Source organism: Vanessa atalanta, chromosome 20 (assembly GCF_905147765.1).
Source record: "Vanessa atalanta chromosome 20, ilVanAtal1.2, whole genome shotgun sequence".
Taxonomy (NCBI): Eukaryota; Metazoa; Arthropoda; class Insecta; order Lepidoptera; family Nymphalidae; genus Vanessa; species Vanessa atalanta.
Window position 1 is genome coordinate 307,886 of NC_061890.1, and position 17,330 is coordinate 325,215.

Here is a 17,330-nt window from a genome sequence, read left to right on the forward strand (position 1 = left end):
CTAAGATGTGACCTTCGTGTCTGTAGTTACATTGGCTCACTTCGATAGTATCATCCAAATGTTGTTAAGATAGGCTCTTTTGGAATGGAGCACGGAAGCATCAGCAGAATTCAAAAGCCGGTAAGTACCGTTAGCAACGTTATCGAGGTTACGGTGATCGTTGAACGAAAATGTGTCTAGCAGTCGTGTTTGGGAAATGCTTATGAGACTAACATAATGTACCGTTACTATATAAAATAAAAACGTAATATTAAATCATAAAGTAAAAGAGCCTGTTGATGTCTCACCGATAGGCTTTCACTCCAATCTAAGTTTGGAGCTTACCAAGCAAGCACTAATGTATCTCCATGTGCCTTATTTGTGTTTATAATTTATCGTGCTCGATGGTAAAGAAAATCGAGACGAAACCTCGAATGGAAAATTGTCGCATACATAAAATCAACTCAAAATTTATTATTACATGTTAAATGTTTTGTTTATCTACAGATATAATAAAATTGAATATTAAAATAACCGTTTTTTACTAAATGCAAGTATACATGGAACATATACCAAAATGTGTTCTTTTTTTTAATTTATGTCGTCTCTCTGTTCCGGCTTATCTCTGGAGCGACTGGACCGATTTTAAGGGGATTTTCACTGGCAGATAGCTGATGTAATAACGAGGCTACAACAATTTTTTTTTTATTCAAACCGGTACGAAATTCCGGACTATTATGATAAAATTTTATGATATTAGCTCTTTGTTATACGAATCCATTGATCATCGCAAAGTAATAATCTGATTGTTGTTATCATATTCGGTGATTGTTTTAAATTGTGATAACAAATCAAAACAACATCCGTAATGTGTGTAAGAGTATTACACACATATACGTATGTTAGACAATATTTATATAAATAAATGACCATCGAAAGTGAAAAATAAAGTAGGGGAATGAAAGGCTCGTCGCAGATCGCACGAGAACAGTTATCGCAATAAAGTAAGCGGGTAAACGTAAGAGAATTTCGTGCGCAGACTGTAACAACTTGAATAAAAACACTCACTTATTAAACTGTTTTTCGTCAAACCACTCTGGTATTCTCATTTCCAGATCCTCGGGCTTCTTCGTGTCGGAGGGCTGCTCGAAAGCCTCCTTGGAGAACAGACCCTCGATGAAGTCGTCGACTGAAAGTAAAACATAACTAATAGTTTATATTCTTTATAATCATGGTGAAATTATAGTATTAAGTTTTTTTTGTTTGTCGTTTGTTTCGGGCGTAGACGGAAAATTGTCGGTTAGACTGACTAAAATTACTACATTAAATTCAATTACAGTATATTTATATCCAACCTTTACAGACGATGAGATTTATATTTAAAAAAAAGGGGAAAATATCGACCATTGTTGTTTTTACATAACAATACAAATAGACTACCCTACCAATAAAATTTACTTAGCTTTTATTTAATTGGATTGCGTCCCATTGTATTGTGAGTGATTTTGTTTTTGCAACACACCGTGAATAATAAAATCTTTAGCGCAGCTGTTGGCCATCTTTTGAATTAGCCCTGCGGCCGACTTAATCAAGTGTATGCGAACAATTTTGCACTTAGAAGTCTTAGAACTACGGTCCAATACAACTACGTTTGACATACAGTACCTACTACGTTTGACATATATGTCAAAATTAAATGAAAACGATGAGACACAACAATGATAATTTAGTCTACTCTTTTTATTTAAAATGTAAATTTCACAATGAACACAGGAACAATTATTTTTATTTATTTTCCGTCGAATTTAGAATAGATGTAATAAATAAATTCGGTTGAAATAAGTAATTTTTATTGCAAATATTCTCATAGTCAACGATCCTATAATATTTCAAGTATAATTGAATAAACTTTTTAATTGCTTAACTAATACAAGAAATGACAATTTAAATTACGTATAATATTTTACGGAGAGAATAGTCAGCTGAGTACAACTAATGAGAATGTGTTTTGACGCGCTCAATGAATATTAATGTAATTAGTAGTAAATAGCGGTAAATGATAATACATTGTATAATACCGTATAAGTATGTCTTGTTTTTTTTTTAAATTATAAGAAACTAAGTAAATCAATTTTTTTATTAAATTAAAAGTCAAAACAAATTTCCTTAAAATATTTGTGATTGTGGTTTCGGTATTATTTGCATGTAGCTTACCTTTAACAATAGGTCATTGACCCTTTCCCTTCCACTTTGAATGTTCGAGGTACTTGTTGACTTCCACGCAAGATATATTACATACATATATAATTGTATTTAACTAACATGACTTTTTATTTTTGTGAAATAATAAACTACCGAGTTTCTTGGCGATAGAATCGGCATTCCGAACCGGTGGTAGCTTCACTTAATATATTTTGTTAAATGACGATTCAAAAGTGCTCGTAAAAGCCTACTTGATTTGATACTCGACCAATATATTTTCATTATATACCATCAATTGATCTTGGTCTACTGTTGTACGTATTACCGTATTACTACAAGATTCCGATTCGATTTGTTCTCAAGTCCTGTCTCATTTACGAGAAAACTGGTAAGAATCAAGAGGATTTAAAGTTTTGTATACATGAGAGGAGTCTATTGAGATTCCCCTACGTACTTAGCATAGTGTTGTAAATTATTAGTTTATCTAATATTTCCTTCACAGCGAAATAAGATCTTATAAACAATTATAGACCCTTTTCTATTCTGTCGGTATCCAGCATACTTTTCGAATAACTTTTATGTCTAGAAGGCAATAGTAAAATGTCAGAAAGTGAAATGCAACGTTAAATATAATTATAATATTTAATGCAGACAAAATAGCGTATCACCGTGAATCGACTTACAACATTTCACGAGTGTTATACGAATTGAGTTCCAGAATAGCACTGCTGTCTGCTATTTCCGAATGCATATAAAACGGCTTCTGTTTCCGCAACAATATGCATCTGTAGCGGCCATAAAATCTTGATGGTTTTCAGTTATTTACATTAATAAAATCAGGTAGCAAGCTGTATAATATGTAATTGAATTTCGTTGCGTCGCAATTTTTAAACAGTATACAGCTTAACGATTAATTTAAGTCTTATTTAATGTGTGTTATGTAAGTGTATGTTTTGTGGTTTGTATTAAATAAATAAAGGATTAAATAACGGTTGAAAATTATAGGATTCGTCACTCGTTTCACTATGCCAACGGCAAGGCAGATCTAAGCATCACCGACTCCAAAAACTGGTTATCTATGTGTTATAATTATTAAAATAACAACAGTTAATTTAATAAATACTGTCTGTAGAAACTTATTCTCAGCGTAAATTATTATTTATGGTATTTTACTATTAATAATTAATAAAACTATGTATATATTATCTAGGTATTTTTTAACGTTATTTGTTTTCTTTCTCTTCTCTTTATTAGGAAAACGTGCTAAAATATTAAATATATATCGTGTCGTAGTGACGTATACTGTAAGTTTATTTATAATACCCTGCAATATCATTCAATAGTGTAGCTTTGACTTTAATAGCTTACTTTGTATATACGATGACCTTGTTACTCTATAGAATTTATATCTACTATTGGCCATAGATAACTTTAACATCAACACAATAGTATTCGTCTTCCAAAATTAAGTTTCTCTAAAGTTTATAACATAGTATTTCGTCTTATTATTAAGAAAACCTTCAGTACGGTTTATGTTAAAAAAAATATTTGAAACTAATGTTTCATTAATTTTCAAATAATATATATGCACTATATATTTTTTGTAAGTCTAATTTTATTCGAATTGTTCTAAATATAAATCGCAATGATTTAATTTGGCTATCTATATCTTTTAACATACCTACGCAGTGTGTAAAACAATATTCGTATAATTTAAAAACATCAACAACAAACGGTAAAAATGTTAACTAAGGTAGTTTAGGTACCGCAACCGCATTTTTGAGGACATGCGTTCGATTGCGAATAAAAAACAAATCGATATTCAAATTTCGAAGAAATAAAGTTATTTCAAACATGTATTAACTTACCGCTTAAATCCATATTAATTTGTTTTATTTACAACTGCATTGAATCTGATAATATATAGTAGATCGTAATTGGAACACTCAACGCAGTTCCGAGTACACCGTACGCGCGCTCGCTCGCACGTCGCGTTGATCTCACTATGCCATTTGGACAGTTCGCTACACACAGAAAATACAAGTTGTCGCACAGATAACAAAATCAGCGAATGTCAATGCTCTTTTTTATAACAGCTCATGGGCTTAGATTTTTTTATTCGTATTTATTTTTTGTATGATCTATATAATAAATAAATAGACATTATCATTTTAATTGTTTTAAAACACAAATCAATTCAGGAAACGTAATTATTGCGATGATCGATTATCGTTATTATATAATTTTGTCCATTTAAAAAAGCGTAACTTCTCAATTCTTCTGGTCGGTTCTTAAATAATGTGTTAAAGTAGTATTATCTATATTTCCCTGTCAAATAAACATTGTAAGGCTTAATTATACAATAGTTAAGCAATACTTTGTCTTTTCTTTCTCCTTCTAAAATCAACTTACTTTTATTTTATTAATTATTTATCGAAATACATAAAATATTAATAAATATAAAATATCACTATATTGAAATGAAACATTAACAATGTACTTATTACTTCGAATTATATACCAGTTATCGTACGAATTTTATATAAATTTATTCCTATATATGTTTACGCCATTATATTTCTTGGACTTACGCTAAAATGAATATAACATGTATTTATTTAGCTTTTCCAGCTGGTTCGGTTGGTGCAGGCCCTTAGTCGGAAATATTACATTATCATTCTAATGAATATTAACGTAACTTTAAATTAACGCTTGCAAAAGTCTCGCGGGTTTGTTAAAATAACCTGTTTATACCAGACTATCCCTTGGCTGACTGATAGACAAGATATAGACCTAATTTACATTACGTTTAGAGAGGTTGACATAACAGTGTTTGGATTTGTTGAATAGAGGCCCGTAATAAAGCGGTTGACGTCATTTATTTTTAAAAGCTTTTATTTAACTTGCAATGTATGTATATATGTATGTTCGGGTGGAATCTTGCTACTCAATATTGAAGTAGATATCTTTAACCGATTTGGCTGAAATTTTGTATACACGTTAAGTTTGGATGACAATAGACGATAAGCTGATAAGCTTGACGTCATTATAAGTCCAATATGGTGGAACATTCGAGATGGCAGAATAGTTATTTTTTTATGCATTTATGTATGGGTGTCAAATGAAAGAGGTTGTCAAGATTAAATTGAAAAATATTCTGACATCACTCTTAATCCAATATACCATCCGTCCGTATAGATTTCGGTAAAGACGGTGTTCACCTCATTCTGCCCAAGTCTGTGCAATTTCCAGCAATATAGTCACGGAACCGTGTAACGAAGAATGCTGCCACTTATATTATGCTGGGCTTGCACAGTACACAAAATGCAGGGTATTACTGTCGATTATGCCGTTGTTTATTTAGGCAAGAAGCTCTTTGCTTCTGGAAAAGCATACGTAGCCTTAAGTAGGGTAAAATCATTAGAAGGTCTTGTTATTGAAGATTTAGACTGTTCGAAATTAACCGGCAAACGACCTTGCAACAATGATGCATGAGATGAGATGAATAGACTCATTAACTTAGACAGTCATAACTAAAAAGAAAAAAATAAATTCAAAGTAAAAATATTAAAAAAAAAGCTTTTAAAAAGAATAAAATAAAATTTTCCTTTAAAATTTATAACCTCATTATACACAATTTCTTTAATAATAAAAGCTTGTTATTTACACATACATACAATATTATTATACACTTTTAACTTTTAGCGGCTACTGAAAACGAGCGTTATGGTATCCTCAATGTCTGAGTGGTAGTCAATTTGTTGAGTCACGTTGCATTGTATCGTTAAATCGTATTTAATTATTACTATCCACTTTTTGGTTTGGCAAACGTAATCGTTTTTGTACGCTTTTTCATGATCATAAATATTCCTATCTTCCTTTTTTAAATTACAATGTGATGTACAACGAAAAACCAATCCATTCAAAGTTTCTCATCCAACTTCTAAAACTTTGGTCAAATTCACTTTAACTCATATATTTTACCGCCTAATTGCATTACCTAGTAATATTGTGTTCTGGTTTGAATGTTAAGCGAGCTAGTGTAACTACAGTAACAAAGGACCGATCTTAGTTCCCTGTTGATTGAAGAGAATAGCGCATTAGTGTTGTAAGATATGGTTAATATCTCTTGAAAAAATGTAATGTCAATGTCAAATCTGAACGGTCATTGGTCACCTCTTGATTCGTCGGCTGACACCGACCAATAACCACTGAGATCAAAATCAAATCAGCTAATTGAACTTCGATTGAACAGAAACTGAAGGTCATTCTGTTTAACTCACCAAGAGCGAATTAATAAGAATGAATATATACACGAATATACATGTTTACATCTATATATAAAAGCGGAATACCACTCACTGATTAATCACGAAATCTCAGAAACTACACCTACAATCTTGAAATTTGGCAGGTAGGTAATAGGGTGTAGATATCCCCTAAGGGGGCAAACGGGAATTGGAATTTCTTAATAATAAATTTCCCGCGAGTATAATATATGACATTTTTTTTGTTTAAAAACGAATTACGGTAAAATACCTACCTGTCTGAAGTTACTCTATAAAAGTGACAGTCTGTTTTGCACTACCGCAAAGTTTACTATTATTCTAATCTAATCGAAAATATTATCTATTAAAAATTATTACTACAAGTCATTTGTAAAATTTATTTAATTGTACGATTTCAATAAAAAGATATGGACGTATCAGGTGAGTGAAGGTGATTTCAATTGTATATTAATAAAAATAAGTGTCCATTTATTAGGCGACTTCAAAAAGGAGGAGGTTATCAATTCTTCTGTATTTTTTTTTTATATTTCTTACCTCAGAACTTTTGACTGAGTGAACCGATTTTGGTGATTTTTTTTATTTTAAAGCTAGTGCTTCCCGTGTGGTCCCATTTTAATATATATATATTGTATTGAATATTTAAATCCCATTTAAATATTCTCGTATTATTTTCACTTAGTATATTGTAGTGTTTCCTGGGCTGTCACTGACTCCAAATCTAACAATAATTGTAACTACATTACATTATCGTAAATTAAGTTGTAGAAGAATTCGAAATTATTTTTTTACTTTTTAGTGCATATTAATTTGTTTTGGAATAGTCTTTAATTTGAAGTCGGTTTTTTATTTGCTAAAATGTATGTTTATTTAAAAGTGGTGACGAAGATTTTTGAAGAAAAAGATTCAGGAAGGTGGTTGAACATTGCCGTTTGGTAAAATGGCTAGGCTGTTATTAAAAAGACTAATTAAATTGGCCGATTGCGATATATATGATAGTGTTTTTATCGCAATTCTAGGCAACTAAATCCATAAAATCCGCTTCCAGTTGAGGAGTTCGTCGATAGACTACTAAGCGATGAAGCTTATCAGGAACCTTCAGATAGTGTTAAGGTCGAAGAGGTTGAAACGCAGATGAGATTGCCGGAATGGTTTGACGAAAAAAAGTACAATCAGTAAGTGAAACGGTATATTAAGAATTTATATTTAGGTTTGGCATCAGGAATTTCAGAGCAGAGACTCTCTCCGGTTTTATTTAGTAAAATAGGAATACTTACGGTAGTGCCGCGTTATATTTAACAACAACATTTCGTATATCCACAACAACATCAATGGTTTTAATAAAAACAGTATTTACGTTGTATAAACCGAGAAAAGTAAAGATAAACTCGTATCACTAAGCTTTCGACTTCGCAAAGTTAATATTTACTTCCCAGGTGTATTTGATTCTAAATACTGTAAAATATTTTACACTTGCCTATAAAGTAATTTTTAAATAATAAAAAAAAAACAAATAAGACTTTATAAACCTTTGATGGAAGAGCTTGGAGTTAGTATTCGTTGAGGTTCAAAGAGGATACTTAAATATAATTCTATATGATATTACAGGTACATTTTTTTTAAAAATAGGAACTGAGTTTTTTGCTTTTTCTTTTCGGCAGAATCAACATTCGGAGCCGGTGGTAGTTTTATTTTAAAATTATCTTTATTTAATGTAGATTCGAATGTGTTTGTGATTGCTTGAAAAAAATATATTTAGATTTTGATTTATTTGAGTAGCGCCTTCAGACGAATAGACAAACTCTTCACCTTTATAATCCTTATATCCTCGTAGATAATGTAATGTAATATTATCTATTGTTTTTAAACACAATTATAACGTTTGCACTTGCAGGGGAAGGCGTTTCTTTTGGGATTTTTGTTTTGGATTTTCGATGGTAAGTATGTTGGGTCTCATCGGGATCTACTCCGTTCCCACTATACTCGAGGTCCTAGTGGGCAGTCGCCGTTCCAACTCTCCGTACACGGCTTACAAAAGATATTCTTCAACGTTCATGCATTTTACCACTTGGCTAAAACACGAATTGAAACCTGGGACAGTGTAAGTATAAAAATATAATACATTCCATTTTTACCTTCAAAATATATTATTTCTACAGATTTTTCCCTAGACACGTGGTCTTTGCGAATGTACCGCAGAAAAGGAGGCCTTTGTATTTCTGTGATGTTTCATTCGCATTGGCAGTGAATGAAATAATTAATTATCCGTGACCACGAAACCTCAGTCTGATGAGTGGAAGGAAATATCTGTAATATGAGGACGTGTTTTTTTTATAAGCACATAATTGCGGTCGGATTTGAACTCTCAACAACCGCCAGGTCTTGGTCACCTGAGTGTGTTGAATGCTCGTCTGGGTTGTTACCAGCTATTCCACCACCTAATAACCACAAAAGCCACAAAATACTTAGCATAGGTGTGGTGTATTGTGTGTTGTAAATTTAATTGAAAGAGTGTACTTATGAGGACGCGGGTTGTTATTATTGATTTCGAGGTCGGTGGAACATTGACGGTTTAAGAAGTGGTTTATAATTATTGCAGTGTCAATGTGACTCCATACCATATAAACCATATGAATATCGGCATTTCTAAAAAATACATTTTGCATTGCTTCATTGGCAGAGCTTGGAAATCATTATACGCAGTCAGATGTCGCCATGTACAAGCTGGTCGAGCGGCCAGACTCAAGGGGAAAGGCACGGTTTCACAGAGGGATTTGGCCATCACGCTATTTACTAGTTTAGGATTTGCTGTTCTTAAACCCGACAAGTTCTCCATTCGCCAAATAGAAGAAGGTGATTGGGAAGCGGGTATTCACTTCTGGAGAGTCATTGGGTACATGATAGGCTTGCAAGATAGGTAATGGTTTTAAACATTTCCATCCTATAAGTTGATAAAGTTACACACCTTTGCTAGTTACAATTATTTTTTTTAAACTAAACAGACAAGAATTTTGGGATTTATTTTACTGTATTATTATTTATTATCTTAAAGTTAAATAAAATTAACCAAATATACTATAAATATATTTGGAACAAACCCTAAATATTAATCTCAAATAATAAATTACCGACTTTCTTTTCTAATTTCTCAAGATATTTGCAAATTTGCCTTTCTTTTTTCGAAGTCAAGTGAGCCTTTAATTTTAACCTCGGCTCTTTAATGTTAAAAGAAAACGCTCTATAATTTTTTTTAATATTTTCAGATACAACATTTGCCGGGAATCATTTGAGGAGACCCGTGGAATATTGCAAAGAATTGTAGATAGGGTATTCACCCCGTGTTTAGAGAACGTTCCAGAATATTTCGAGCATTTAAGTCACGTGACCGTCGATGGCTTGCAAGCCTTTAACAGTGGGTTAGAAAAAACTTCTCTTCTTTATTGGACGAGATATATAGCTGATGTTCCTGGGTACATTTACACGGAAAAAGAGCGGATTGCTTTACAAGATAAGTTGAGGTCCCATCTAAAGGGTCAGTCACCCGATACTGGTAAGATTTTTTAACCTCTTATTAATTGTTAGGTTAGTAAGGTTAATATAAGAATAAATCTATTCACTCATTAAGGCGCGCTCCTTCGCGTTAAATTATTATCGGCGTGCATTAGTGTGAGTAGGTGACGTTCGTGAGTAAAATATGTCTTAGTGTGCGTGAGACGACTAAGAGTAAAGACAGCAAAAAATACAAATTATATTACATTCGTTACTTTATTTTATTAAGAATTAATGGATTTAATGTGGATGGCGCCCCTTGGTGAGATAGATCTCACCAAGGGGCGCCATATTCGATTACATTAAGTGATTATAAATGTAAAATACCAAAAACACCAGTTAAGGATTTCGATGTTACTCAGTATGAGCAGGAATAAACTGACTAGAATTATATATATATATATATATAATTAAATCAATGAATATATGCACTACGGTTTTTGAATCGAGATTAAGATGATTCTGCAGATGGGAGCCCAATTTTTTGTTGGTTGTAGTAATTGTATTTAAGAACGAAGCAAAAAGTCTTTACTTAAGATAATGTATAGGAAGAGAAGAAAAAATTACAGATTTAATTGGCATTTCTGATTAATTATCAACATTTTCGATTTCAGGCGTGGAGTCAAGAGCGATTATAGAAAAAAGCGCTATAAATGGTCTGCCGGACATCCCCTCTCGAACTTTATATCTTCACGATTTCAACTCCTTGGAAACTGCGCCCGCGTACAAAGCACTTCCTTTAATCGGAAAATATAAACTGGCCATTATACACATCACGTTCGCCTTCTACTCAACGTGCATAGGACGAGTGTTACTAAACCTTCAGTACAGATGGACACTATTCATCGGTACATATTTACCATATGTTGCCATGTGGAGATACGGTGTGAAGAACGCTTTCATCAACATCTTTAAAGAAAGTCCGTTCGATAACACGACTCCTAAGCCTAATTCAGAATATTACAGAACACAACCTCCCGAGCCTTGGTACAAGTTTCTCCTTGCTCTATTCTGGTAACTGCAGTGGCTACCGTTTAAATCAAAAAATTATATATACAAATATACAAGAACTTTTCAATCGGCATTTTACAGAACTATTCTAAAAATATATATATAAAGGCGTACCGGCAAGGAATGTAGATTCTACCGAGAAGAATATAAAATATATCTTGCCTTAAAGTCAACAATTATTATTAGCTCCACGATTTTTTATCATCTATATCATCTTGTGTTGAACCTTTGCCTTATTTAATAATGTTTTTTTTAACAATCGATTTGAATTTATGAATCGACAAAGCAAACCGATATCATATTATAATGTGTAATATGGAACTATTGATTTGTCTGCAGTAGAGCTGTTCTGTAGGAACGAACTTGAACCTCACCGCGGAACACGATATTGAAATGTCATGTATTGCATTACATGCGACATTGACTGTTGTAATTATTACATTAAAGATACTACGTACTCGCGTCTAAATAGTGAGTCACGGTAAATCGGTTTTTATCGGTTATATTATAAGTTCTTTCAGAATAGCACTAATGACATTACATTACATGGAGAGCAAAGGCATTTTACTGCAAGCCTTTGACTGCATCTAACATTACCAAATAAAGAATTAACAGCTCTTTCGTATCTTTCGTGATATGTTCACTACCCTGTTTTCTTTAAACAAAGTAACTGGTAAATAAGATAGGGAAACGTTTGGAATGTTTTTTGAATACGTACATTCTGGCTGACATGACATCACTGAAGATTTTGTTTGTCCCGTTGGAAATCCAATGTCTCCCAAATTATTTTAAATTACGTTAGTTTTACTTATATAATCTAGGTCATTCGAATAATTATTATTAGGACAAAATATTTAATAATCGAAAGTCTATACTAATATTATAAATGCGAAAGTAACTCAGTCTGTCTGTACCTAACTTTTGACGACTAATCCCTGAAGGCGAGCGACGGCGCCGTCGCCAACTATTATACATAATATATCCAGTTCATTTGTGTGTAAACACAAGATTTTCGGCATTTCACATTTTGACCATCCATGTGGTGTATTAAGCTCCTTGCCTTTTTTATAATACGTAAAGGAACAGAGAATGTAGGCCCAGCCTTGGGACATACGATATATACTTTCTTCTTGTTACGCCTAACATCGGACCACCAACCCTTACAAAACCAGCGACACCGCTGGCGATTGGGACCGTAAGGCAGTAAGTTATAGACCGATCAAATATTTTTCTAAATTCGTTCCATGTCTTGGACCCAAAATTTGGCAGGTGGTAAAAAAAATAAAGACTTTCTTTTGTAAAATTAAAATAATACCACAGGACGTTTATGCAACGTATTATAAAGGTTTTACTGTTAGTAAGTATATAATGTCACTACGCAAGTAGCTTCGCTTTGCAAATTCGCATTTAAATTTTGATTTGACGGAACAAGCTTAAATGTTAAGTCTCTGTAGACTTGACTTGTGATAAACGTTTTTAATTTACTGTAATTATTAAAACTAAATAATATATAATAGACAAAAGATAATCACAACTTCGTGACATACAATCATTACTTTTATATTTTAATGCATATAGACAAGGTATTAATTGTATACTATTAAAAATCAAACTGGAGATAAACGTGAGAATAATTATTGTTATTTAAAAAGTACCATCGGAGTAACGAGATGTGTGAATGAAAGGTCTTTTTGTTTATACGTATTATGTAGTTTAATCTTATAAATATCTTGAAAACAATGGCTTAACTAAACTACTAGCATAAAAAGGTAATAAATATAACTACAATTTTAACTTATCTTACTATACATTATTAAAATTTTATCTTTATAATAAAAATATATAATAACATTAACATAACATAACAAAACGACAAAGAGACCAAAATGTTACATAAATACTTTTTTTTAAATATTTTACTTGTGCCAAGAGGACACAGATTATTTCGTGTAAAAACTATTTAATTATCTTAACCGACGAATGAAACCCGAGATCAATCAGAAAATAGAAACATCTGTCTGACCAAACACCGCGACGGTGTAATCTGAGTAAGGTAGCGTAGGCGGTAGGGTGCTATGTACACCGGTTTCCTAACAAATCGATACTTTATCGCAATCTATTTTTTTATTTTATGGTATTTATTGGCAGACATGCAAATGGGCCGCCTGATGATAAGTGGTCATCACCGTTCATAAAAAATGTGCCACCAACCTTGAGAACTAAGATGTTATGTCCTTTGTGTCTCTTACATTGGCTCATTCATCCTTCAAACCGGAACACAACAATATTGAGTACTGCTGTTTGGCGGTAGAATATCTGATGAGTGGGTCGTATCTAACTAGACGGGCTTGCATAAAGCCCTACCACCAAACATCAAATCGAAACGTAATCGTTGCCTTTTAGCCGTTTTCCTATTCTACTAAAGCAACGATCCAGTTGCGAAACTGCCAAAGTTAGATCGGAATATACTCGGTTATCACATAAGTAACTAGAATCGGTCCATAGTTACGATTGAGCTATTTCTAATTTTGTGAGGAATAGTCGAAGTTGAATCGAAATAGAATCGGAAACGTATAATTATCGTATTTAAGTAAGTAGAATTTGCCCCCATGTTGTGGTGATTGCAATTTACGGTCTATGTTAATATTATATTTTCAATCTGAATTGAAATTAATTTTTAATATCTGCCAATTGACCGGTCGATCTTCAATCTGCGTGCCAATAATGAACTGACACGTGACTAATCTATAGATATCTTTTAATCCTTTACACTTATCGTCTATAATTAATATTTTTAATTTTTATCAAATGATATTAACTGATCCTGATAACAATAAAAAAATAACAAAGATATTATTTAATTTAAATTTACAAATTAAAAAAGAGGTAGCATTCCTAAAACTTGATTTTAATAGTATATTTAAAATAAGATATTGAGATAGAAGACCGCCTCACTTACAAATATTTCTTTATACAGTCTATTCCAATCACGAAAGGACTAAAGTCAAATAAACAGCATTTGACAGCGAATTGACGCGATAACATTGGCCGAGAACTTTAATAATCTAATTTTCTGTTTCTATCTTTATTATTATACCCTGTTCAAGCTAGCATATATAACAGCCGATGGAACGATGTAATGCGTAATCCAAATTAGAATTCAAATATTTTTTCATTTATTTTTCTAAAAAGCGTTATACCAGCTAAAGAGACCCCATTCGAAAGGACCCCCCCCCCGTTCGTAACAATAACTGAACAATGATCTTTAATAAGGATTTTTGTAATGGACATTTGTAGCAGTTACTGCCTGTTATTCGCGTCCCTACCGTCCGACCGATGTAACATTGTACAAGCGTCTATTATTTTCAGTGTTTCTATTTAAATTTTACTTTGACGCAATAATATATAATAGAAAAAGTCTTAAATTTTTCGGATAACGCTTAAATCTTTAGGATATTTTGTATTATAATTATGTATTTTTTTTAAATATTTAAACAATTTTTAAAATAATTAAATTAAGAAAATAATATTATGTGCGTGCAATGTTTTTTTAACATTGCAAAGTTATGTCAGATCAGAAAAAAATACATCTGTCAAAGATGAAAAAAGATCAAGCCATCTTGTACAGGATGTAGTTCAACAATGCTGTCTTCATTCGTATGTCAAATCAACGATGACAGACAGAAAAAATGTGTTTAGCTAAACACCCACTAGACAACGACCATAAAGAATCGTTTATTAAGTAATTATAGTTGTTTTAACAACCTATACTTACATAATGAGATGTTGTCATTTAAGAATTGTATACCTGTATTATTTATAGCATGAGGTTAATTGCCTTGTTGAACTTGTAGTTAGCATGAATACTACTTAAAATCTCAGGTTAATAAAATTATTGGGTTAAGCCGTATAGCATTAACAGCCAGAATTTCCAAGTTGGCTGGGTTAACTCCCGTGTGTCATAATCCACTAAAGTCTGGATTGGCTCCTGAACTCCGTTGTCATCTGTACATCTGTACTTTTGAACTAAAGTTTTCAATATAATGTCTCAATATGTAATATAGTATCACAGTTCACTAGTCTTAGTTGAGAGTTAAGTGGTGTTAAAATGTTTAAATAAATCAATAAATATTTGTGTGTTAAGGAATGATGCGGATTTTGCGCTAGTTTTTATGTTCATATGGCCTTCGCTAAGGTTGTTTATAAATAAAATACAAAGATACGGAAAATTTATCGTTAATTGAACGATAAATAAATGTGATGTTTATCATAGAGTTTATCACAGATATAATATGAATCCACAACTCAGTCTGTTGTACCGATACCGGTAAACACATACCTCTCAAATATGTTATATGATTTCTTCCAAAAGTTTTACTGTCATATATAGTGACTCATTAAAAATGGGTGTTTTACTAAAAAAAATATGGAAAGGACAAGTAATTATTGCTTGGAGAATGGAACTTATTCCCAAGTAACAAATAATACTTCAAATTTTATTCTATTTCCTATAAACTTATGATGATTTCGTCCTCTCATGGGAGACCAGCCAACTAAGCAGCACGTGTAATAGTGCACGAGTGTGTCCGCAAACACAGGTGCACTCACTACCTTACTCTCGTAATCCGATGCGACGGCAAATCCGACCCGACCAGAAAGAGTTCAGTTACCAGACCAACGGCTTTCCGTGATTTCCGAGGCACGGGACTGTAGACGATTCCAGCTTCCAAGCTCCAGGCTGTTTCTGAGAATTTTTCGATGAAAAACCAAAATTTTTTTATCGGCCCGACATGGGATTCGAACTCAGAATTACGGGATATCGCCCTTATATCTAGCCATCAGACCAAAGAGGCAGTCAAATATAAATATATGAATTGGGAGAAGGGAAATGTAAATAAATGGTGTTATTACAGTGAGTTATTATATTTAATTGTTGAATATAATATTTATTTTTTCTTACATAAAGCAATCGCTACAGGAAAATACTTTTGGACATAAATAACTTGCTACGTACATTCGTATTTAATAAATTTAATTGGCCTTGAAAGCATAATTTTAATAATAGGACATTTTTACAAAATCATCTAATTATTGTGATTATACCTTTATTCATCTCTGTTCCATTCATCATTCCGTCATTCCATCCTTCCAAAAGGACACAAAAATTGAAATGAGGTATTTATATCTAGGATTAGCAAGCAGTTATAATTGAGTAGGAACAATTATAATATTTTAGTACGAAACTTTAAATTTGAAGATACCTTATGTATAATATATATTCTGCCACTTCATATAACATATCACAAAATGGCAGAATAGTTTATTGTTTACTTTTTAAATAGTTTCATAAATTTTATTTGTATTCTTATATTTATTATCGTGTAAAACCTACTAATACATTCAAAGGTACTGTTATAATATTGCATTATACGTCACGACCAATCAGAGTACAGGGAAGGTCTTCAGCGGGATCGAGGCGCCATCTTAACGTTTTGGCGGTAATAGGTTATTTGACTGGTTTTTAAAATCCATTTTATATTATTTAGTAGAGGTTAAGGAACTCAGTAAGAGTTGTGTTTTTTAAATCTATTACATATTTGCTGAAAAATATCAAATTAAAAATTCTATATTTAAATAGCGCGCGAAAACGCTGATTTGACAATATGGCGCTGCAATGGGGTCGGTGACGTCATTTGCCTTTATTGTAATCTGTGCCACATATAATCCAGATACAGTAGGCAAACGAGGTTGACAAGCAAGTGACGTCATCATAAACCCGAACAATCAGGAGCGTTTTATGTCACGTGACAAACGTTAAAAGAAAATAAAAATGCATTTTTATTAATTGGTTTTTGAATAAAATAATTATTATTTTCAACTTTCGTTAATAAATAACCATTTTTAAACTCATAATATATACTGATTACAATAATTTATACTTTATTTTTCGCATTGTCAATTAGCCTTTTACGGAGTGGTTATGTAGTCTGTGACGGGAATTGCAGGAATACGGAATTACGAATGGCGGACAACTGGATCGGGATGGATCATTGGAAGAGTTAAATAAATAATTATGACGTTGAGTGGAGTTAGATCGGTGTCGCGAACCCGATACTCGATTGGAACTCTTTGTGTTTTCTATTAATAACTGAAGTGATTAAACATTGAGAAACTTTAAAGAAATTATAAAAAAATAAACAGTTGATACGTTATTTTGTGCTCGCATTCAATCCTGATGTCGCCCACAAGGCCTGTAAGCAATTATGATTTCAAGGAGAATTATGTTGTTTTTCTACGACATAT

General features: G+C 32.3%; 2 protein-coding genes across 3 annotated transcripts in view; one reads left to right on the forward strand and one right to left on the reverse strand.

The window, feature by feature from the left end:
* The window catches only part of LOC125071717, a 34,416-nt gene extending 30,231 nt beyond the window's left edge, over positions 1 to 4,185 (reverse strand). For both annotated transcript variants that reach the window (XR_007119936.1, XM_047682067.1), the window contains exons 1-2: positions 4,050 to 4,185; positions 1,048 to 1,168 (exon numbers count right to left, since the gene is read on the reverse strand). Coding sequence is in view for 1 of the 2 variants with exons in the window: in XM_047682067.1 (XP_047538023.1) it covers positions 1,048 to 1,168; positions 4,050 to 4,062 (134 nt within the window). In the remaining variant the exon portion in view is untranslated. The remainder of the gene's footprint in view (positions 1 to 1,047; positions 1,169 to 4,049) is intronic.
* A 2,692-nt stretch (positions 4,186 to 6,877) lies between these two features.
* Positions 6,878 to 11,136, forward strand: LOC125072043. Its single transcript, XM_047682520.1, has 6 exons — positions 6,878 to 6,890; positions 7,516 to 7,642; positions 8,362 to 8,568; positions 9,148 to 9,384; positions 9,731 to 10,017; positions 10,631 to 11,136. Exons 1-6 carry the CDS (start codon positions 6,878 to 6,880, stop codon positions 11,032 to 11,034), a joined length of 1,275 nt encoding a protein of 424 aa, XP_047538476.1. The 3' UTR covers positions 11,035 to 11,136.
* Positions 11,137 to 17,330: the final 6,194 nt, after the last annotated feature.

Excerpts from the sequence above, each read along its gene's own strand:
- LOC125072043 (XM_047682520.1), top strand. Across the intron at positions 7,643-8,361 it reads GACGAAAAAAAGTACAATCA|GGGAAGGCGTTTCTTTTGGG; the intron begins GTAAGTGAAACG and ends TTGCACTTGCAG. Across the intron at positions 8,569-9,147 it reads GAATTGAAACCTGGGACAGT|AGCTTGGAAATCATTATACG; the intron begins GTAAGTATAAAA and ends CTTCATTGGCAG.